Raw genomic sequence first — 20,752 nt, 5'->3', positions numbered from 1 at the left:
CTTGTGAAGGCAGCCTTGATGGATCTATGAAATAGACAGACTGTAAGCAGATAGATATGAAAGGCACTATATACAGGAAGTAAAAAAGATAGATAGATAGATAGATAGATAGATAGATAGATAGATAGATAGATAGATAGATAGATAGATAGATAGATAGATAGATAGATAGATAGATAGATAGATAGATAGATAGATAGATAGATAATGAAAGCCACTATATACAGTAAATTAGAGCTGTATAAGGCAGTAAAAACAACACCAAAAACTTTGATAGATTGCTCTTAATGGCACAATAAAATGGATAGTGAGACATATCTGAAAGGTACTGTATTAAAGTAGATAGATGGACAATACAAATAATTATTGAATATGAAACACACAATTTAAAACACAGGCAGAAGGATATGAAATAAACTTTATAATTGATATCAATGCACTATAGATTTACACAGATTGGTCCTAAAGGCACAACAAAGGATAGTGAGACATATATAATAATACACCATATTAAAGTAGATAGATAGATAGATAGATAGATAGATAGATAGATAGATAGATAGATAGATAGATAGATAGATAGATAGATAGATAGATAGATAGATTTTTTCTTAGACATACATGAATGGCACTTGTGATGGATGGCATGGTGGCTTGATATCCAGGCAGAGGTGAACCCCCTATATCCTTAACTGGCATGGAGACTAGTGTAGTGCTTGGACAGGTGAAGATTGCCCTTCTTGATAGTGTGTGATCCCAGACACTCTAAGTGTCAACATTCCTGGGCCAGTATGCCCATTCATGTGCCTGTGGGGCATGCTGGGAGTTGCAGTTTTGCAGTTTCAATTTGGAGAGTCAGGTGAAGAGTCAGAAAATTAGATAGATAGATAGATAGATAGATAGATAGATAGATAGATAGATAGATAGATAGATAGATAGATAGATAGATAGATAGATAGATAGATAGATAGATAGATAGATAGATAGATAGAAAAGGCACTACATCGATGTGAAATGCACAAATTTAAAGACAGACCAATAGATATGAAAACACTCTGTCCTTAGATTGATAAATAGATTTGTCTTAGATGGACGACAGAATCAACAGTGACACACATATGAAAGGCACAAAATTAAAGTAGGTAGATATGAATGGTCCAATAAAACAGATTGATCCATCAATAGATACTAAAGGCACTGCGGTAACACCGATAAGCCGTTCTTTTTTTCAGGCATGAGACGGTGGAACTTTGCTGTGCAGACCACTGGTTCTTTTTTGTGCGCCTGGCACTCTGATTTCCTGCTTGTCAGTTTCAATGGCGTCTCTGCCTTCCCCCCAGTGAGTGCATGTGGGTGTCCTGGTGAATATGTTTTGTGACGCACTGGTGCACACGGAGGTCAGGCTTTGTACCTGTGGCTGCAATATAAGTTCCAGCTCCACCATCACTAGAACGGAGAAGGTTTAATATATCAAGGAACAATCCATCTACCAGGTTGCCACTGCCATCTTTACTTCAGTGGTCTCCTTTCCTCCCACTGTCAGATCACATTCTAAAAATCTGAGAAATAATGTTATTAAGGTGCCACATTTAACAATCATGTAACCTGTTTGTTTTTTGGTGCTTTCGTCAGAGGTGACCTACTACAGTCGGACCCCCACACATACCGCGTCTAGTGGAATTTCCTCTCTCCACAGGCCACTGTACCATCACACTTTGTGCAGAAGACATCAAAGAGCGGCAGTCTCAATACAAGTGCGACTTCCTTTCCACTTGGCCTCCTGTCATGGCTCTGTAGGCTGCCTGGGGTGGGCGGGTTTGACTGAAAGCGGCCCCCAGGCCAACCGGAAGAGCGAAATGCTGTAGGAAGATGCGTGGAAAGATGGTTTGAGTTTTTTATAGGACACACACACATGAGCACACTGTCGCCTCTTTCATTTCCCCCATTGTGTCTGCTAAAGGCTCCATATTTAATATCCATTCAGCAGATCTCACTCTGACACCATCTCACTTTAATTGGAATTCTGGTGGACTTTCATGATAAGACACAGTCAGCACAATCATTTGAGGTCTTTGGAGACCTGGGTTCAATTCCAAGGTATAGCTTTACAATTCTTCCTCTGCATTAGCATAGATTTTCTCCTCACATATTTCAAAAACATGCCAGTTAGGTTAACTGGTGACTTTAGAATGACCTGCTGTGAGTTGCATACAGTGAACTGGTATCACAGTGGCAGCAGATCATGCAGGTCAGCCCAGACTTCTCTGTCCCCAGTTGAATACTCCAGATCTTCAGTGGTGAATTTCCAGGCATTCCTAAACCAACAGAGAAAAATAACACGTCCAGCATATCCTGAATTTGGTCACAGGATCCTCATTGTTGAGGGCCCGAGTGACTGAACCAGATCAAGGGGACGGCCACGTAACACCTGGCTGTGTCAGATAGATGGCCATTTCCAGAAGGTGGGACTGGGACTTGTGTTTCCCTGGGGTGTTGCCAACCGGGGTCCTGAGCTGTACCATCATGTGGTGGGTGCGGCAACGTGCTGTACCAATGCCTGCTCCCCAACCTGACCTGACCTATCACATTAACACAAGCATTCTGACCTTTCACTTACTACTTATAGCCAGAATTCTTCTTGTGTTTGACACAACAAGCTTCAGACACCTGGATTTTGGAATTTTCTGCCATTCATCTCTACAAATCCTCTCCAGCTCTGTCAAATCAAATGGAGACCATCAGTAGACAGCTACTCCCAGGTTTTTCCGGAGATGTTTGATTAAGTTTAAGTCTGGGCAGCTCGAGGACATTCCCAGAGTTGCCCCTAAGCCGCCACTGTGTTGTCTTTGCTTTGTCCTTAGGACCATTACCTTGTTGAGGTCCAGTTTGAGGTCTAGAGTGCTCTGGAGAAGGTTTTCATCAAGGATATCTCCATATTTTTCTCTGTTCACCTTATCCTTGACCTCAACTAAAAAAAAAAAAAAACCCCACAGCCTGATGCTGCCATCACCATGCTCCACCACTGGAATGGTATTGCACAGATGACGAGTGACACCTGGTTTCCTCCAGATATGATATTAATCTTGGATTCATCAGACCAAAAAAATCTTATATCTCGCACTCTGAGTCCTTTAAGTGCCCTATTGCAGGACTTCCGCGTGACTTTTACTGAGAACTCTGTCATAAAGACCACATCAGTGAAGTGTTGCAGTAACAGTTGTCCTTCTGGAAAGCTTCTTCAGTGTCTACATAGGTTCTATGAAGCTCAGCCAGATGAAAAACAACACCACAGCATGATGCCGCCACAACTGTGCTTCTAAACTGCAATGGTTTTGCACAGGTGGCAAGTGGTACTTGGCTTCCTTCAGGTGTGATGGTTAGAACTGAGGTCAAACAGTTCCACCTTGGTTTCTTCAGACAAGAGCATCTCATTTCTCATAGTCTCAGAGTCCTTTATGTGCCTTTTTGCAAACTTCAAGCAGGTTTTCATGTGTCATCTAGACACTCTGCCATGAAGCCCAGATTAATGAAGTGTTGTAGTGGTGGTTGTCCTTATGAAGGTTTCTCCCATCTCCACAAAGTTTCTTTGGACCTCAACCAGAGTGACGATCAAGTTCTTGGTAACCAAGGTTTTTCTCAGTTTGGGAGAGACAGCAGATCTAAGAATTATGGAGATCACTGCCCTCTTGGGAACCTTCAGTACTGTAGACAGGTTTTTGTAGTCTTCCTTGATCTGCCACCACCATGTTTCACTGTAGGGCTGGTATTAAGAATGTTGATGAGAAGACATAGTGCTTGGCGTTCTGCCCAAAGAGCTCAGCATTTGTCTGATTGGACCAGAGAATCTGTTTCCCTCATGCTCTCAGAGACCAGGTTGGATGTCATGTGCCTTTTACTTCTATCTAGCCACTCTACCATGAAACACCTGATGGATGAATTGCTGTTGAGATGGTCATCATTCTGACAGGTTCTCCTACCTCAGCAGAGGAATCTGAAGCTCTGTTAGTGTGACTCTTGAGGTTCCCGCTTATCTGTCTGACCCTTCGTGACCAGTTACTTGGTTTACCTGGACGGCCAACTTTAGGAAGAGTCCCGGTGGTTCCAAACTTCTTCCATTTTTTCAATTACTGAGGTCACTGTGCTCCTATGGACACTCAAAACGTTACAAATGGTTTGATTCCCTTGCCCTGATCGATGCCATACCACATTTTGATCAAGAAGGTCTACAAAGAGCTACTTGGACTTCTTGACATGCAGTGTGAATTGTGGGACCTTCTATATACGGTTACACATGATGTCTAATCATTTCACGTTGGTGGACCCTAATCAAGTTCTAGAAACATCTCACGGATAAGTAAAGCAAACAGGAGGCGCCAGAGCAGAATATGGGGTGCTAGAGCAAAGGGTCTGAACAATGGACATTTATGAGAGACATCAGTTTTTAATTTTGAATACATTTGCAAACCTTTCTGAAAAATACATGTTCACTTCATCATTACGGACAATTGAGTGTGGAGAGATTGACCGGTAAAGTAATCGATTTTTAAATGAGGTCAATGTGTGCAGAAAGTGACAGAGGCCCAAATACTTTCTGAATCCACCGTTTTCCTGTTTCCTCCAACATCCTAATCTTGGCCTAATTGATCAAAGTGTGGGTGAGGAGGTTTGGGAACACGCTGCCACACCCCACCACATGGCAAACCACCCAGATTGGGGTCCGAGTGCAGCCTCAGCACCACACTAAACAGTGGGAGGGTTTACAGTAGCTGAAATGCCATAACTTTTTCCCTTTAAGTTGGAGGACCACCTTGCAGGGCTGAATGCAGATTAATATCGTACCCAGGATGGAGCAATTGCAGGTTGAGGGTCTTGCTCAGGGGCCCAACAGAGTAGAGTCACTTCTGGTGTTTATGGGATTTGAACTGGAAGTGTCAGATCCTAAGCCTCAGAGCTGCCACTCCACCCAAAGTGGGAGTGAATGCGGAGGATTTTCCATGTCATCCCATCCAGAGTTTGTTCCTGGCTTACAATCAATGGTCAATGGAGAATTTGTTATGCAGTCAAAAACACCAGGTAGATAAAATGAACAGATGTGTGGACAAGTATAACTTGTTCCCATAATGAAGCTGCAGCCTTGACATTTTACACTCCTCCTACATGCACATGTGTGGGCCATCCAACAACAACATGGCATTAGTCATGTGAGGCTACCGTGAAGCGCTGGTGTGAAAGTCATTCTGTAGAGGAAAGTACAAATCCTACACCTTATTATTATTATGTTTGGTTTGTTAACGGCCATTACAAGTGAATGATAGAAAAAAACCCCAGGCGACACAAAGCACTTTGAAAACAATGAGCATAACTTGTACTGCCGTTGCTTTGCCGGCTCTCATCATTGAGACAATCACAGTTCCCAGAAATTCAAGGGAAAAGCCCCATTGTCATTTAGCTCCAGGGGCAACTGAAAGCAGCTCTATTTATATCAGTAAAAGTGATTTTTCAGGAAATTGGGGTGAAAAGCTGCACTGCATGTTTTAAAAATATGTAGACATGTTCTAAATTTAGCTCAGAAAATTACCCAAGGATTTGTCTTAGTCATAAATTCAAATAGGGGCTCAACGGACAGTCATAACTCGATCGATGGATTGGACCAACTTATCTATCATTCCTGTCATTGTACTTAAGCTTTTGTTTCTTAGAACATATTGTCAAAAGATCAAAATTACACACAGATAAAGGATTGGAGTCCTGGGGGAAACCCCGTTCAGTGTCTAAGATTAATTGTGAAGAAAAATAAAGAGAAATTGGAGAAAGGTATCGGGGGGTGTTATGTGTCCGAGGCATCGGTGCGAGAGTGGAGGGTAAAACGTGTAACACAGCGAGCGGTCAGCCCTGCGTCGTCGTGTCGATCAGAAACCCTGCGTGGGTTTAAAGGCTGCGTGAAAGGAAACTGGAGGATGTTGAGATGGACGTGTGGAGTACCAAAAGCTTGGCAAGATCAGGAAGGAGAGAATTAGGGGTTAGGGTTAAAGTTGGGGAACTCTCAAAGAAAATCTAGGAAAGAAGGTTAAAGTAGCAAGGGCAAGCACTCTTCTATGGTGATGTGAATGATTGGCGTAAAAAGAATTGACTTCACCGGTGTGGTGTGGATTATATACTGCTCAAAAAAAATGAAAGGAACCCTGTGTAATCCGAGTATAGCATCAAGTCAATGACACTTCTGGGCTATTGATCTGGTCAGTTAAGTAGCAGAGGGGCTTGTTCATCAGTTTCAGCCCTAGAGGGGCAACAATGAGACGACCCCCAAAACAGGAATGAATGGTTTAAGAGGTGGAGGGAGGCCACTGACATTTTTCCCTCCTCATCTGTTTCTTCACTTGTTTTTGCATTTGGCTATGGTCAGTGTCACTACTGGTAGCATGAGGCCATACCTGGACCCTTCAGAGGTGGCACAGGTAGTCCAACTAGTTAGTTCTGGCGCCGCCGAGAGTGGCAGCCTTTTCAGCAGCTCCGTGTATGACTGTATGTGTGTGTACTTTTCTACTTTTATTTTTCTATTTTTATTTATTGATCACTCCTATCACTTTATTTTATGTGGATTTGTTCCCTGGACACACTTACTTTTACAACGTGGGCATGGATTTTTACACGCCTTTTTTTTTTTGTGAATTTCCCCTTGGGATTAATAAAGTATCTATCTATCTATCTATCTATCTATCTATCTATCTATCTATCTATCTATCTATCTATCTATCTATCTATCTATCTATCTATCTATCTATCTATCTATCTATCTATCTATCTATCTATCTATCTATCTTCTCCAGGATGGCACATCAATGCCACATATCACTGCCAGAAGGTTTGCTGTGTCTCCCAGCACAGTCTTAAGGGCATGGAGGAGATTTCAGGAGACAGACAGTTCCTCTAGGAGAGCTGGACAGGGCCCCTCGTAGAAGGTCCTTAACCCATCAGCAGGACCCACCGGTATCTGCTCCTTTGGGTGATTAGGAACAGGATGAGCCTACAAAATGACCTCCAGCAGGCGGGCCACTGGTGTGAATGTCTCTGAGCAAACAATCAGAAACCGACTTCATGAGGGTGGCCTGAGGGCCCGATGTCCTCTAGTGGGCATTTGCCATAGAACACCAGAATTGGTAGGTCCACCACTGGTAGGCGCCCTGTGCTTTTCACAGATGAGAGCTTCACCCTGGGCACATGTGACAGACGTGAAAAGGTCTGGAGAAGCCATGGAGAATGTTATGCTACCTGTAACATCATTCAGCATGACTGGTTTGGTGGTGGGTCAGTGATGGTTTGGGAAGGCTTATCCATGGAGGGGCACACAGACCTCTACAGGTTAGACAACGGCACCTTGACTGCTATTAGTTATCAGGGTGAAATCCCTGGACCCATTGTCAGACCCTATATTGGTGCAGTGGCTCCTCGGTTCCTCCTGGTGCACGACAATGCCCGGCCTCATGTTGCGAGAGGATGAAGGAATCGATACCATTGACTGGCCCCCACGCTCACTCGCCTGATCTCAATCCAATAGAACACCTCTGGGTGGGACATTGTTTCAGTCATTCTGACACTACCAGGTTGCACCTCAGACTGTCCAGGAGCTCAGTGATGCCCTGGTTCAGATCTGGGAGGAGACACAACTGCAAGAAAGAACACAGGTAAACATGGAAGTGTGAAGGAGGCTTTAGGGACCAATGATCCTTGCTGTTTATGCTATTTGTATATACAGGCGTGGGCAAAAGTAGGAAAAAGACACGCAGGTTATGATAGCTACACTCAAGCACACTTTAATAATAATAATAACAAGAAGACGAAGACAAATAATACAAGTAGATAATACAATAATTAATGTAGCATCCTTTCAATGCAATTATATCAATGCAAAAGGACAAAGGTCCAAGTCTTTAGAGTCCTGGTGCTTCCTGTCTTGCTATATGGTTGAGTCATGGACGCTATCCAGTGACCTGAGACGACGACTGGACTCCTCTGGTACTGTGTCTGTCAGGAAAATCCTTGGGTACCATGGAGTTCCGAATGAGGCACATTACCTGCATTGTGAGGGAGCATCAGTTACGGCACTATGGCCATGTGGCGCGTTTCCCCAAGGGTGATCCGGCTCGTAAGATCCTAATTGTTGGGGACCCGAGTGGCTGGACCAGACCAAGGGGTCGCCCACGTAACACCTGGCTGTGGTAGATAGAAGGTCATTTCCGGAGGGTGGGACTGGACCGTGTGTCTGCTTGGGGGTGTTGCAAACCAGGATCCCAAGTTGTGTCGTTGTGTAGTGGGTGCGGCAACGAACTGTACCAGTGCATGCTCCCCAACTTGACTTGACTTGACTTTCAATGACTTCATTGAATGGGGCTTCCTGAGATCCCTTAAAATATTAATAATATATCTGAAATTAGGTTGTTGTACTTGTTAACTAATCCCAGACTCCTCAGGAAAAACATTAAACGTTCAACAAAATACAAAATAATAATCAAACAGGACGCAATTTAAAACTGTTTATAGAGCTTTACTACAGTCGGGGCCAAAAGTTTTGAGAGTGACCCAAGTGTTGGTTTTCACCAAGTTTGCTGCTTCAATGTTTTTAGATCTTTGTGTCAGATGTTTCTGTGGGATAATGAAGTAGAATTACAAGCAGTTCAGAAGTTTCAAAAGCTTTGATTGACAATGACGTGAAGTTTATGCACAGATTCCAGATTTCCAGTGTTGGCCCTTCTTCATTTTTCAAGACCTCTGCAATTCGCCCTGGCAGGCTGTCTGTCCATCAACTTCTGGGCCCAATCCTGACTGATGGCAGCTGCCCATTCTTGCATAATTAATCAATGCTTGGAGTTTGTCAGAATTGGTGGGTTTTTGTTTGCCCACCTGCCTCTTGAGGATTGACCACAAGTTCTCAATGGGATTAAGGTCTGGGGAATTTCCATGCCATGGACCCAAAATTTCGATGTTTTGTTCCCTGAGCCACTTAGTTATCACTTTTGCCTTATGAGCCCGGTGCTCCATCATGCTGGAAAAGGTATTGCTGGCCCTCCTCATTCACGCGCCAGCCTCCGTTTGAATTGCTGTACCTTTGCATTTTGGACTGTACCCTGCATCCACTTAGCTAGCGATACCTGTTTTGTTTATTGATTTTTGTCCTGTTTTACTACTACGTGGACGGAGCCGCGGGGGACAGCTAGTTAGTAATATATTGAACAATTATTATAAAAGTAAAGTTGAATAAAGCAGACTCTGCAGCTGCATGAATAAAATAAGAATCGAGCATGTGTTCCGGTAAAGCACTTCTTCCGTTGGATGGATTTGGCCCAAAAGTTAATACAGATCTACAATTATTTTGGTATAACAACCCCATCTATTTCGTTGCATTTCAGTGTTATTGTGTTTACACATACAGACACACAGAGACATCATTTATAAATAATAGCATTTTTTGACTCAGGTATGTCTAAAGCGTCAAGATTCGTCAAAACCTCGAGGTCAGATTTTTTCATGATTACTATACTCTCTCTAAACTTCATATACAAGAAAGTAAAAAAATAGAGACTTTGCTGGACCTTTTTGAGTATTCAGGTGGTCTTGGCTGACCACAAAAGGCAGTCGGGGACCTGGACACCTAAGGAACCTGAAGCTGCTGTCTGTCTGGTACAGGGGAGCTGACGATGTTGAGTAGAGAGTGACTGCATTTGGTTCTTCTGAGGTCAGCAATGTCCTCCTTTGTTCTGTTGACATTCAGGGAGAGGTTGTTGTCATGGAAACATACAGTCAGAGCTTTTATCCTCCCTCCTGTAGGCAGCCTCACCATTGTCACTGATGAGGCCAGTGACAGAGGTGTCATCCATGAACTTGTTGATGCCGTTTCCCTCAAGCTTTGCTACACAGTCATAGGTGAATAGATTGTAGTGTATAGCAGTGGGATGAGGCAGCAGCCTTGCAGAACACCAATGTTGATGAACAGCATGATGGAGATATTTTTGCCAATCCTCACTGACATCAGAAAGTCAAACACCCAGCTTGCCGATGGAGATACTCAGACTAAGGTCTCTGAACGTGAACACCAGGCAGGAGGCCCCAGTGGTTTCGAAGGCAGAGCAATAGTCCATGACCAGCATCCTGACATACTGTAGGTGTTCCTCCTTTCCTAAGATCCCAGAGTAGTGTGCAGGGAGAGGGAGATGTCATCATCCACAGGTCTGCTATGCTGGCATGCAAACTGTAACTGAAACTGTAGCGGATCCAGGGTAGCAAGAATGTTGTGGTTAACGTGGATCTTGAGCAGTTTCTCCAGATGCTTCATCACCACAAAGGTTGACTCTGTAGGCGGATAGTCATTCAGGCAGGAAACTGCAGATTTCTATGGCACAAGCACAAAGTCAGATGTTTTTTTTCAATCATCAGATTGTAGCGGACTAAAACTCCCAGGTAAGATTCAGACCGCCTTTGACGGTGATTTACTTATTTTTTCGGTGGGGACCCCAGGAATGCACCCAGCGTTGGCCCGACTCACACACATTCCCTCACAGAGACAAAAAGCAAGCGGTAATAAAACAGAAATCGAAGAATGTATTAAACAATAATAAACGAAACATAACTATGCAAAGTACAATGATCCCATCCCAGTTCTCTTCCGGCGATTCTACAATAAACACAAATTCAACAGTAACACACAACTAAAAAAAACCACACACGATGAAGTCCATAAAAAATGGCAACGGATGTAATGAGATGGTGGAGGTAAATAGTCCAGAGATCAGCTCGCTGTATGTAAATGTAAAGATCAGTCATTGCCTGAAATGGGATCAGGAGCGCCCCTTTCTTTGCAGGTCGACAACCAATCCTAATGCAGTTCTCACGAAGACACCAGACAGTCCATACACCGAAACAGGAGGCGATCCTGGACAAAAACAAGAATCCACTGGCATTGAACGGGAAGGCAAACAGACAGGTAACTCCAGACACAAAAGAACACAAAACTCCTTAACTCTGTATAATCTGGTGCCGCCCTCCTTGTCCCCAGCAGCCCCTGCACCCTCAGCAGACGACCAATCAGAGCCACTGCAGGGACTGCTGGGAGTTGAAGTTTTCACTCCCCAGTAGCGCCGCTACAAGATTTTAAAATCCTGCCAAACAACTCGGACTACTTGAAACTGTAGTAATTGGGTCCAAATCAAACAGCCACCCTTGTATGAAGCCTTACTCAGTCATCCTCTTATTAGGCCCCATTAAGCCAATCAGATTATGTAAAGCTTTACTCATTCAGTTAGTAATTAGATCCAGTTCCGCCAATCCAGTGTGTAACTTTATCCAATCATCTAGTTCGAAAATCCTATTGAACCAACCAGGCGACAGAAACCTTTACTCAAGCAGCCCGTGGATGTAGTATCCTTTAGGTAAAGATCTGGTTAAGTTTGCAGATGATACTGAGCTGGGTGGACTGGCAGATAATCTAACAGTTTCTCCTTAAGCTAACAGAATGTCAGGTTACATAGTGCATCAATGGGAATGAGACACATTGCACACAAAGTAACCCTTAAGAGAAGAATTCAGGATTCATAGTCGACATTATCAGTGTTCAGAAGCCATTAAGAAGGCTAACAGAGTGTCAGGTTATATAGCGCCTTGATGTGTGGAGTACAAGTCACAGGAGGTTCTGCTCAAGCTTTATAACGCACTGGTGAGGCCTCATCTGGAGTCCTGGGTGCAGTTTTGGTCTCCAGGCTACAAAAAGGACATAGCAGAACAAGAAAAGGTCCAGAGAAGAGCAACTGGGCTTATTCAGGGCTACAGGGGATGAGTTATGAGGAAAGATTAAAGGAGTTGGACTATTGTTGGACACTGAAATGAAAAGAATTAGATACGGGATATAAACGAAAATTATCAGCGTCATTTTTAGCTCAGCTGAACTAGATAGATAGATAGATAGATAGATAGATAGATAGATAGATAGATAGATAGATAGATAGATAGATAGATAGATAGATAGATAGATAGATAGATAGATAGATAGATAGATAGATAGATACTTTATTAATCCCAGGGGGAAATTCACATATTCCAGCAGCAAAAAATATTAAATTAAAGAGTAATAAAAATGCAGGTAAAAAAACAGACAATAACTTGAATAATATTCAACGTTTATCCCCTCTGGTGGAATTGAAGAGTCGCATAGTTTGGGGGAGGAATGAACTTCTCAGTCTGTCAGTGGAGCAGGACAGTAACTAATGCAGTGTGTTAGCGACATTAAGTGAGTAAACCTCCTAAATTCAATAAAAGTTCATTTCTTGTTTTTCAAAATCCTTTCGTGATACAGTTATAATAATAATAATAATAATAATAAATTTATGTGATATTTATGTTCCACTTGCAGCTGTCCATCAAAATTAGCAGCAATTTTCAGAAGGCAAAACACTTTTGAAAAACTTTTGCTGTCCGAGATCGGTCTCTCCAATTCTCCACTTTCTCCATATTATCCAATCCTACACGTGCATTATTGCATTTCGCCATGAAAATGATATCAACTAGTCAAGTACAAATTGTTGTACTCTCCTTATTGTTTCTTATTTTGTTTTTATAACTTTGTGTTTCGTGCATTTGTCTGATAGTCGTGTGTATCCACTCTTATCTATTCAATCTTCTTCCGTGCTTTTATTTATGTTGTGCCCTTTTGAATTTCTGTGAAAGGGTGGAAAAGATGTTATATAACCAAAATGTCAGACAGTCATTTTCAAACCCACTTAGTCCTGAACAGGGTCACGGTGTTGGTGCTGGAGCCCATCACAGGTGGCATAGCATGCAAGGCCTGAACAAACCCTGGAGAAGTGTACCAGTCCATTGCAGGGCAAACACACACAACTACCCATACTCTAGGGGCAATTTAGTATCGCCAGTCCACCTAAATTTGTATGTCTTTGGACTGTGGGAGGAGATCGGAGCAGACACAGGGAGAACAATCCAACTCCATGCAGGAAGGACTTGAAGTGTGAACCCAGGTCTCTTCTTACTGCGAGACAGCAGTGCTACCACTGTGCCACCATGAATAAAATATATAATTATTAATTGGTTTAAGATGAATTGAATTTACTCTTTCTAGGCTGCCATGGGAGTAGGCCGGGGAGGACATCGATTATGAAGGTATGGGATATAGCTGGCCTGTCATCCTGGCCAACACCCCCAGGCCACCAGATGGAGCTCTCTCTGCAGCTTGGAAGTGCCCCAAATACCAGCAGGGTATCATGGACGATGAAGTTTTCCTTTACAGCCCTGCTGGATACCACAGGGGCCAACAGATGACGCTGCAGGGAGGCCCAGAGAGTTGTTTGTACCCTATAACCCGGAAGTACATCGTAGGCAAGGCAACAAAGGAAATGATGTGCTTTCGGGATGAAGAAAAGGACTTTTTATCTGACCCGGAAGTGATAAGGAATCACATGGACTGTAGAGTTGGAACCACTTCGGGGTCAGGGAATATAAAAGGATGATGGGAAATCCCAGACGCTGAGGTGGGTGGAAGGGTGGCAACGCATCTGGGAGTGAGGAGGATTATTGATTTATTGATTGTTTATTGTGTTTATTTGAATATTGTGAAGAAGACGGTGCTTTGTGCACGTTTTGTCATAATAAATATAATATTTGGACTTTTACCTGGTGTCTGATGTGTGGTCTGAGGGTTCAAGGAGTCATGGAGACCCTAAATCTGTCACAGAAGAGTTTAAAGTTGGGAGCTGGGTGATCTTGTGGCCTCGGAGCCCCTGCAGATTTTGTTTTTTTCCTCTGGAGTTTTTTGTTTTGTTGTTTTTTCTGTTGTCCTGGCCATCGGACCTTACTTATTTTTATATTTTAATTTTTTATAAACTTTTCTTTCTTCATCTTGTAAAGCACTTTGACCTACCTCATTTGCATGAAAATGTGCTATAGGAATAAATGTTGCTGTTGTTGTAGTTGTAAAGTGCCACTTTGGTTCCAACACTCATGATTTACCCTAGGATGGAGATGAGAATATTCGTAACACTGTGATACTTTTGGGGAACTCCCCCTTCACAGATCAATTCAGTCAGAAACCATACACCATCCCTAAAGCATGCTAGTTAACAGAAGTAGCAAACCATAATACAACACAAATTACATTTCATCAAATATATTAACAATGAATTGGTTAACTCGTCTCCTTGTCTTGTTCTTCTTCCCAGATCCAACATGAGTTTCAGAGTGAAGCACAAAATAAATCTGTGTGACTTGTGGATCGATTTGTGCGACGATGAGATCTGTGGCATCTTCATCAACCCAAGGACTTCATTGGTCATTGCCTGGCCAATCACTGTCTGCATTGTTTCTTTCAGGTATGTTGGATAATTCCTATAAAATGATATTTTTCACGGGAAACCCTGAAAACGTTATGCCCTCCTTTTACTTTTGATTTGATATGCTCTATTAACCCCCGAGAGGAAATTGCCTTTGCGTATGACTTTTGGGGGTCAGAGTGAAGAAGTAGTCATTGAGGAGCACCCTGAAGCATTTTTGTTTCAGGTTAAGGGGCTTGCTTGAGCGCCAAATGGAGTAGGATCCCCTCTGGCAGGAGCAAGACTTGAACCAGCAACCTTTCAGGTAGCAGTGCAGATCCTTAGCCACAGAGCCACCATATTTGAAATATATATATATATATATATATATATATATATATATATATATATATATATATATATATTGTCACAGGTGGCTGGGGGGGCTATCTGACCGGGATGCCCCAGAGGACCGGAGGAGGGCTTATGCCTCCCCTAGACCATGTGGGGGCCACTGCCCTGGTGGCTATGGGGACTACGGGTACAGAGCTTTGAAGCTCAACCCTGTAGGGGCCCATGGTCACTGCCAGGGGGTGCCCCAATGCCTATGGAGCCCTGGACCTCAGCACTTCTGCCACACCCGGAAGTGCTGGGAGGAAGAGGATCGGGGACACCCGGAGTGCTTCCGGGTGCGCAGCTGGCACTTCTGCCACACTTGGGAGATCCAGCGGAAGATTTTCAGGAGGCACCTGGAGTACATCCGGGTGTGTATAAAAGGGGCCGCCTCCCTCCATTCGGGGGCTTGAGTCGGGAGGTCGAGAAGACAAGGCAAGGAGGCGGCCTGAAGAGAGAGGCATTGTGTTGTTGGCCTGGACTTTGGGGTTGTGTGTGCACTTGTGTAAATATGGAAAATTGTAATAAACATGTGCTGGGTAATTTAAACGTGTCCACCTGTCTGTGTCCAGGCCGAGCAGGGAAGCCCAGACCTGCTCTACCCGGCCACCTCCTACAGCTCCTCTGGGAGGACCCCGAGGCATTCCAAGGCCAGCCGGGGGATATAATCCCTCCAGCATGTCCTGGGTCTGCCCCGTGGCCTTCTCCCAGTGGGGCATGCCCAGAACACCCCCCAAGGGAGGCGTCCAGGGGGCATCCTAACCAGATGCCCGAACCACCTCAACTGACTCCTCTCAATGTGGAGGAGCAGCGACTCTACTCCAAGTCTCTCCCGAATACCTGAACTCCTCACCCTATCTCTAAGGGAAAATTCAGCCACCCTGCGGAAAAAACTCATTTCGGCCGCTTGTATCCGCGATCTTGCTCTTTCAGTCACTACCCAAAGCTCGTGGCCATAGGTGAGGGTAGGACCGTTGATCGAGTGGTAAATCGGCAGCCTCGCCTTTTGGCTCAGCTCTCTCTTTACCATGACTGACCGTTGCAGAGCCCGCATTACTGCGGATGCCGCACCGATCCGTCTGTCAACCTCCCGCTCCATTCTTCCCTCACTCGCAATATATATATATTTTAATAATAATAATAATAATTCATTATATTTATATAGCGCTTTTCTCAGTACTCAAAGCGCTAAACACGCTATATTTACCAAAATAACCCTTATTTGTTATGAAGTGGAGAGTTACTTGCCCACCATAACCCTGAATGGCAGGGGCGGACTGGCCATTAGGGCATTTGGGCAATGCCCGGTGGGCCGCGGACTCTGGTCTGGTCATGGGCCTGCCGTTTCATGAAATAAATTTTATGTACTGGTTACTGTTTGACATTAAAATTAATCTTCTAAACTACTAAACTAATAAACATTATATGTCCAGTACTGCAATTTCTATAGTCCTATATAATATACCGTATTACATCATCAAGTTGTTTTAGTTGTCAGTACACAACGTTGCAGCAAAAAATTTGGTCCAAACTGCCTTTTGACGATTTCTGTTTCAATACCGCTACATTCCGATTAGCATATGCATTATTGCAATTTATTTTATCTCATATCTAGTATTTAAATTCTTTGGTACTAATAATTAGTTTAGATTATGTCGTCGGTGTGAGCGATAATTAGGAATTTTCAGCTGCGATTATTAGTATGATGAAATAAAGTTATAAAGCACAAGATAGGAATTTTTCATATTAGGACAGAACATTTCTAGTTTATCGTTAAGTTAATGGAACATTTCAATCATGAAAGGTTTCCATTATAACCTCGGTTATTATTTATTCCATTGTAAATAAGCAGTTTGATTATCGAGTTGAAAATAATTGTTTCATACTTACTTTGCTTTAGGTCGCCTAACCGCCTATATGGGTAGTTATTTGGTATTGAATTAGGTAAAGTTCTTTTAACACCCACTCATGACCTCGTCCTCTTTTGACCTCGCATCATTGTCGTTCATTTCAGCCATTCAGCGTCTGTTACAAAATATGGACGAAGCAAAACAGACAAGGAGAAAAGGTGGGGCTCAGGAAGAACGTGATCAAAAGAAAAAGAAGAAACTGGCAGAAAGTACTTCGTCACCTCACTCGTTGAAGAATGCCGGTTTTCAGAAGGGGCCTATCGTGTTTCTAACCAGGCTGCCATTTTCTATCTCTACCCTTTTGCCTTTATCCTTCAAGTGTGCCATGCCTGACAGAGTCAGCCACATCATAACTTGTATGGACCAGTGAAATTTAGCAAAAGTGTTTCTCGACGCAAATTTGTGACGTTCGCCGGTGACCACGTTCGACAAATTTTTCCCAGAAAATTCGGCGTGCAGGTGTCTTAAATGATCTCCTCCATACTTTTTTGAGGCCTACATGGCATCTCAAATCTGTAGCAGACATGTTGAATGGGGAGGTCGCTACCTGATCTGTGCTACCTGCCAGATTTGTGTCACTGTCAGCGCGTAGGTGGACAAGGGGCTTCAACAACGTGGATGCTTCTATGAGTGAGAGATTTCAGTTTTTGATTTTAACTCAATCTGCAAACCCTTCTGAAGAGGCGTCTTCACTCTGTAAAGATGGGTTGTTTAGTGTAGATTGAGAGGCAAAAATGGTATTTAAAATTAAATCTACAACCCAATAAGCTGTGCAGAAAGTAAAGGGCTCTGAATTCTTTCTGATTCCACTATAATAAAATTTGGTTAACATGAAAAAAATGAATAAATAGAAATGGAGAAGAAAGAATCAGCCAGCCATCTCAGGCCTTAGACGACTACAGTTCAAATGCATGTTACGTTTTGCCTGCACTAATTGGACTTGTAAACTTGATGCTTAACGGCTGTGCACAAACAGGATGCCAATGTGAAGTTTCATTTTGGGGCTGTGCCACATTGGCTCACACACACAATGACAAGGTAACCAGCCTGAGGACAAATACTGAACCGTTTAACAGACGTACACCTGCACCTCCACCTGACAGAGGAGATCGCTAAACAGCAACGAGAAAGTCTGCTCTCGCCATTCGAAATCAGTATCAGTTATCTTAAGGAGAAACTGGTTTTCAGTTTTATTTTGTATGGTTGAGGCTTTTATCTGATTCAGGGCACCCTGTTCTGTGCATTTTCTTTGTTTTTACCACTTCCTGCGGTGCACATTTGGAAGTCTACAAAGAGCGAGACCAGCGCAATGCTGGGATCTCAGCCTAGACACAGACCTTAGGGTTTATCCAGGCTAGATTGCCTATCATAGGCCTCCTCCATTCTGGCCCCCTGTTTTTAACTGACTATCTCTCTCACCCATTCACCACCTGACAGCTAATGTGTGGCGAGCATACTGGCACAAGAATGGCTGCCATCACAACATTGGTGGTGGTTGGAGTGGCTGTCCACTGTCTATGTACAGTTAGGTCCATAAATATTTGGACAGAGACAACGTTTTTCTAATTTTGGTTCTGTACATTACCACAATGAATTTGAAATGAAACAACTCAGATGCAGTTGAAGTGCAGACTTTCAGCTTTAATTCAGTGGGGTGAACAAAACGATTGCATAAAAATGTGAGGCAACTAAAGCATTTTTTGAACACAATCCCTTCATTTCAGGGGCTCAAAAGTAATTGGACAATTGACTCCAAGGCTATTTCATGGGCAGGTGTGGGCAAGTCCGTCATTATGTCCTTATCAATGAAGCAGATAAAAGGCCTGGAGTTGATTTGAGGTGTGGTGCTTGCATGTGGAAGATTTTGCTGTGAACAGACAACATGCGGTCAAAGGAGCTCTCCATGCAGGTGAAAGAAGCCATCCTTAAGCTGCGAAAACAGAAAAAACCCATTCGAGAAATTGCTCCAATATTACGAGTGGCAAAATCTACAGTTTGGTACATCCTGAGAAAGAAAGCAAGCACTGGTGAACTCAGCAACGCAAAAAGACCTGGACGTCCACGGAAGACAACAGTGGTGGATGAACGCAGAATCATTTCCATGGTGAAGAGAAACCCCTTCACAACAGCCAACCAAGTGAACAACACTCTCCAGGGGGTAGGCAGGCGTATCGATATCCAAGTCTACCATAAAGAGAAGACTGCATGAAAGTAAATACAGAGGGTGCACTGCAAGGTGCAAGCCACTCATAAGCCTCAAGAATAGAAAGGCTAGATTGGACTTTGCTAAAGAACATCTAAAAAAGCCAGCACAGTTCTGGAGAAACATTCTTTGGACAGATGAAACCAAGATCAACCTCTACCAGAATGATGGCAAGAAAAAAGTATGGAGAAGGAGTGGAAGAGCTCATTATCCAAAGCATAGCACATAATCTGTAAAACACGGTGGAGGAAGGCAGTGTGATGGCTGCCAATGGCACTGGGACACTAGTGTTTATTGATGATGTGACACAGGACAGAAGCAGCCGAATGAATTCTGAGGTGTTCAGAGACATACTGTCTGCTCAAATCCAGCTAAATACAGCAGTCAAATTGATTCATGATACAGATGGACAATGACACAAAACATACAGCCAAAGCAACCCAGGAGTTTATTAAAACAAAGAAGTGGAAAATTCTGGAATGGCCAAGTCAGTCACCTGATCTTAACCCAACTGAGCAGGCATTTCACTTGTTGAAGACTAAACTTCAGACAGAAAGGCCCACAAACAAACAGCAACTGAAAGCCGCTGCAGTAAAGGCCTGGCAGAGCATTAAAAAGGAGGAAACCCAACATCTGGTGATGTCCAGGAGTTCAAGACTTCAGACTGTCATTGCCAGCAAAGGGTTTTCAACCAAGTATTAGAGATGAACATTTGATTTCCAGTTATTTAATTTGTCCAATTAATTTTGAGCCCCTGAAATGAAGGGATTGTGTTCAAAAATGCTTTAGTTGCCTCACATTTTTATGCAATCGTTTTGTTCACCCCACTGAATTAAAGCTGAAAGTCTGCACTTCAACTGAGTTGTTTCATTTAAAATTCATTGTGGTAATGTACAGAACCAAAATTAGAAAAAAGTGGCCTCTGCCCAAATATTTATGGACCTAACTAAAGCACAGCCCATCGCAATGAACTCAGAGCCACCGACAGTCACTTACACAGGGACAACTTCCTAACATGTGCGTGTTGGAAACGAGAGGAACTGGAATTATAAAAAGAAACTCAAGAAAGAGAGAACATGCAGACTCTATGGTCAGTGGTCAGACCTGGGGGGGAACAGACCCCTGGTCTTGGGAGTTGTGAGTCAGTAATGGTAACCCTGTGCCTTCACACTGCCTTGATATCATTTCAGATAATAATGTTACGTGCAGGCCCTCTTTAAATGTCACTAAAACTGTGCAGCTCTAATAATAATAATAATAATAATTTATTTTACATTTATATGGTGCATTTCTCACTACTCAAAGTACTTGTATAGTGAGTGGGGCCACCACTTCAACCACCACAAAGTGTAGCATCCACCTGGATGATGTGATGGCGGACATTTTTGTGTCAATACACTCACCACACATTAGCTATCAGGAGGCAAAAGGGTGAGAGAGACAGTCAGTTAGAGACAGGGGGGTGATTAGGGGGCCAGACAAGACCTGTGATGGGCAATCTGGCCTGGATAAACTCTAAGGTCGATGTCTATGCTGAGATCTCAACATTGCACTGGTCTCACACTTTGCAGACAGTGAGATAGTTAGCCCAATTAGAGACAGGGGATGATTAGGGGGCTAGAATGACTAGGCCGTGGGGGGTAATTTAGCCAGGATATCGAGATGCATCCTACTCTTTATGAAGGATCTTTTATGACCACAGAGAGCCAGGACCTCAGTTTTACATCACATCTGAAGGACGGTGCCATTTTTACAGCACGGTGTCCCCCTGTCACTGCACTGGGGCATCGGGATCTTACACTCAGACCTCTGCTGGCCTCACCAATGCCTTCTTCCAACAGCAACCCAAGCTTTTCCTAGATGGTTTTCCCATCCAAGTACTGGTTGGGCCTACATGTGCTTAGCGTCAGGTGGATGACCTCTTCTGAAGTGCAGGTGGT

At 43.4% G+C, this 20,752-nt stretch overlaps 1 protein-coding gene across 1 annotated transcript in view; it reads left to right on the top strand.

The window, feature by feature from the left end:
• The window catches only part of tagapb (T cell activation RhoGTPase activating protein b), a 101,858-nt gene that overhangs the window by 44,323 nt on the left and 36,783 nt on the right, over positions 1-20,752 (top strand). The window contains exon 4 of the mRNA XM_028820328.2: positions 14,217-14,366. Coding sequence (XP_028676161.2) covers positions 14,217-14,366 — 150 coding nt within the window. The remainder of the gene's footprint in view (positions 1-14,216; positions 14,367-20,752) is intronic.

Source organism: Erpetoichthys calabaricus, chromosome 15 (genome assembly GCF_900747795.2).
Source record: "Erpetoichthys calabaricus chromosome 15, fErpCal1.3, whole genome shotgun sequence".
NCBI lineage: Eukaryota > Metazoa > Chordata > Cladistia > Polypteriformes > Polypteridae > Erpetoichthys > Erpetoichthys calabaricus.
The sequence above is the reverse complement of the archived record's forward strand: the minus strand, read 5'-3'. Positions and strand labels throughout refer to the sequence as shown.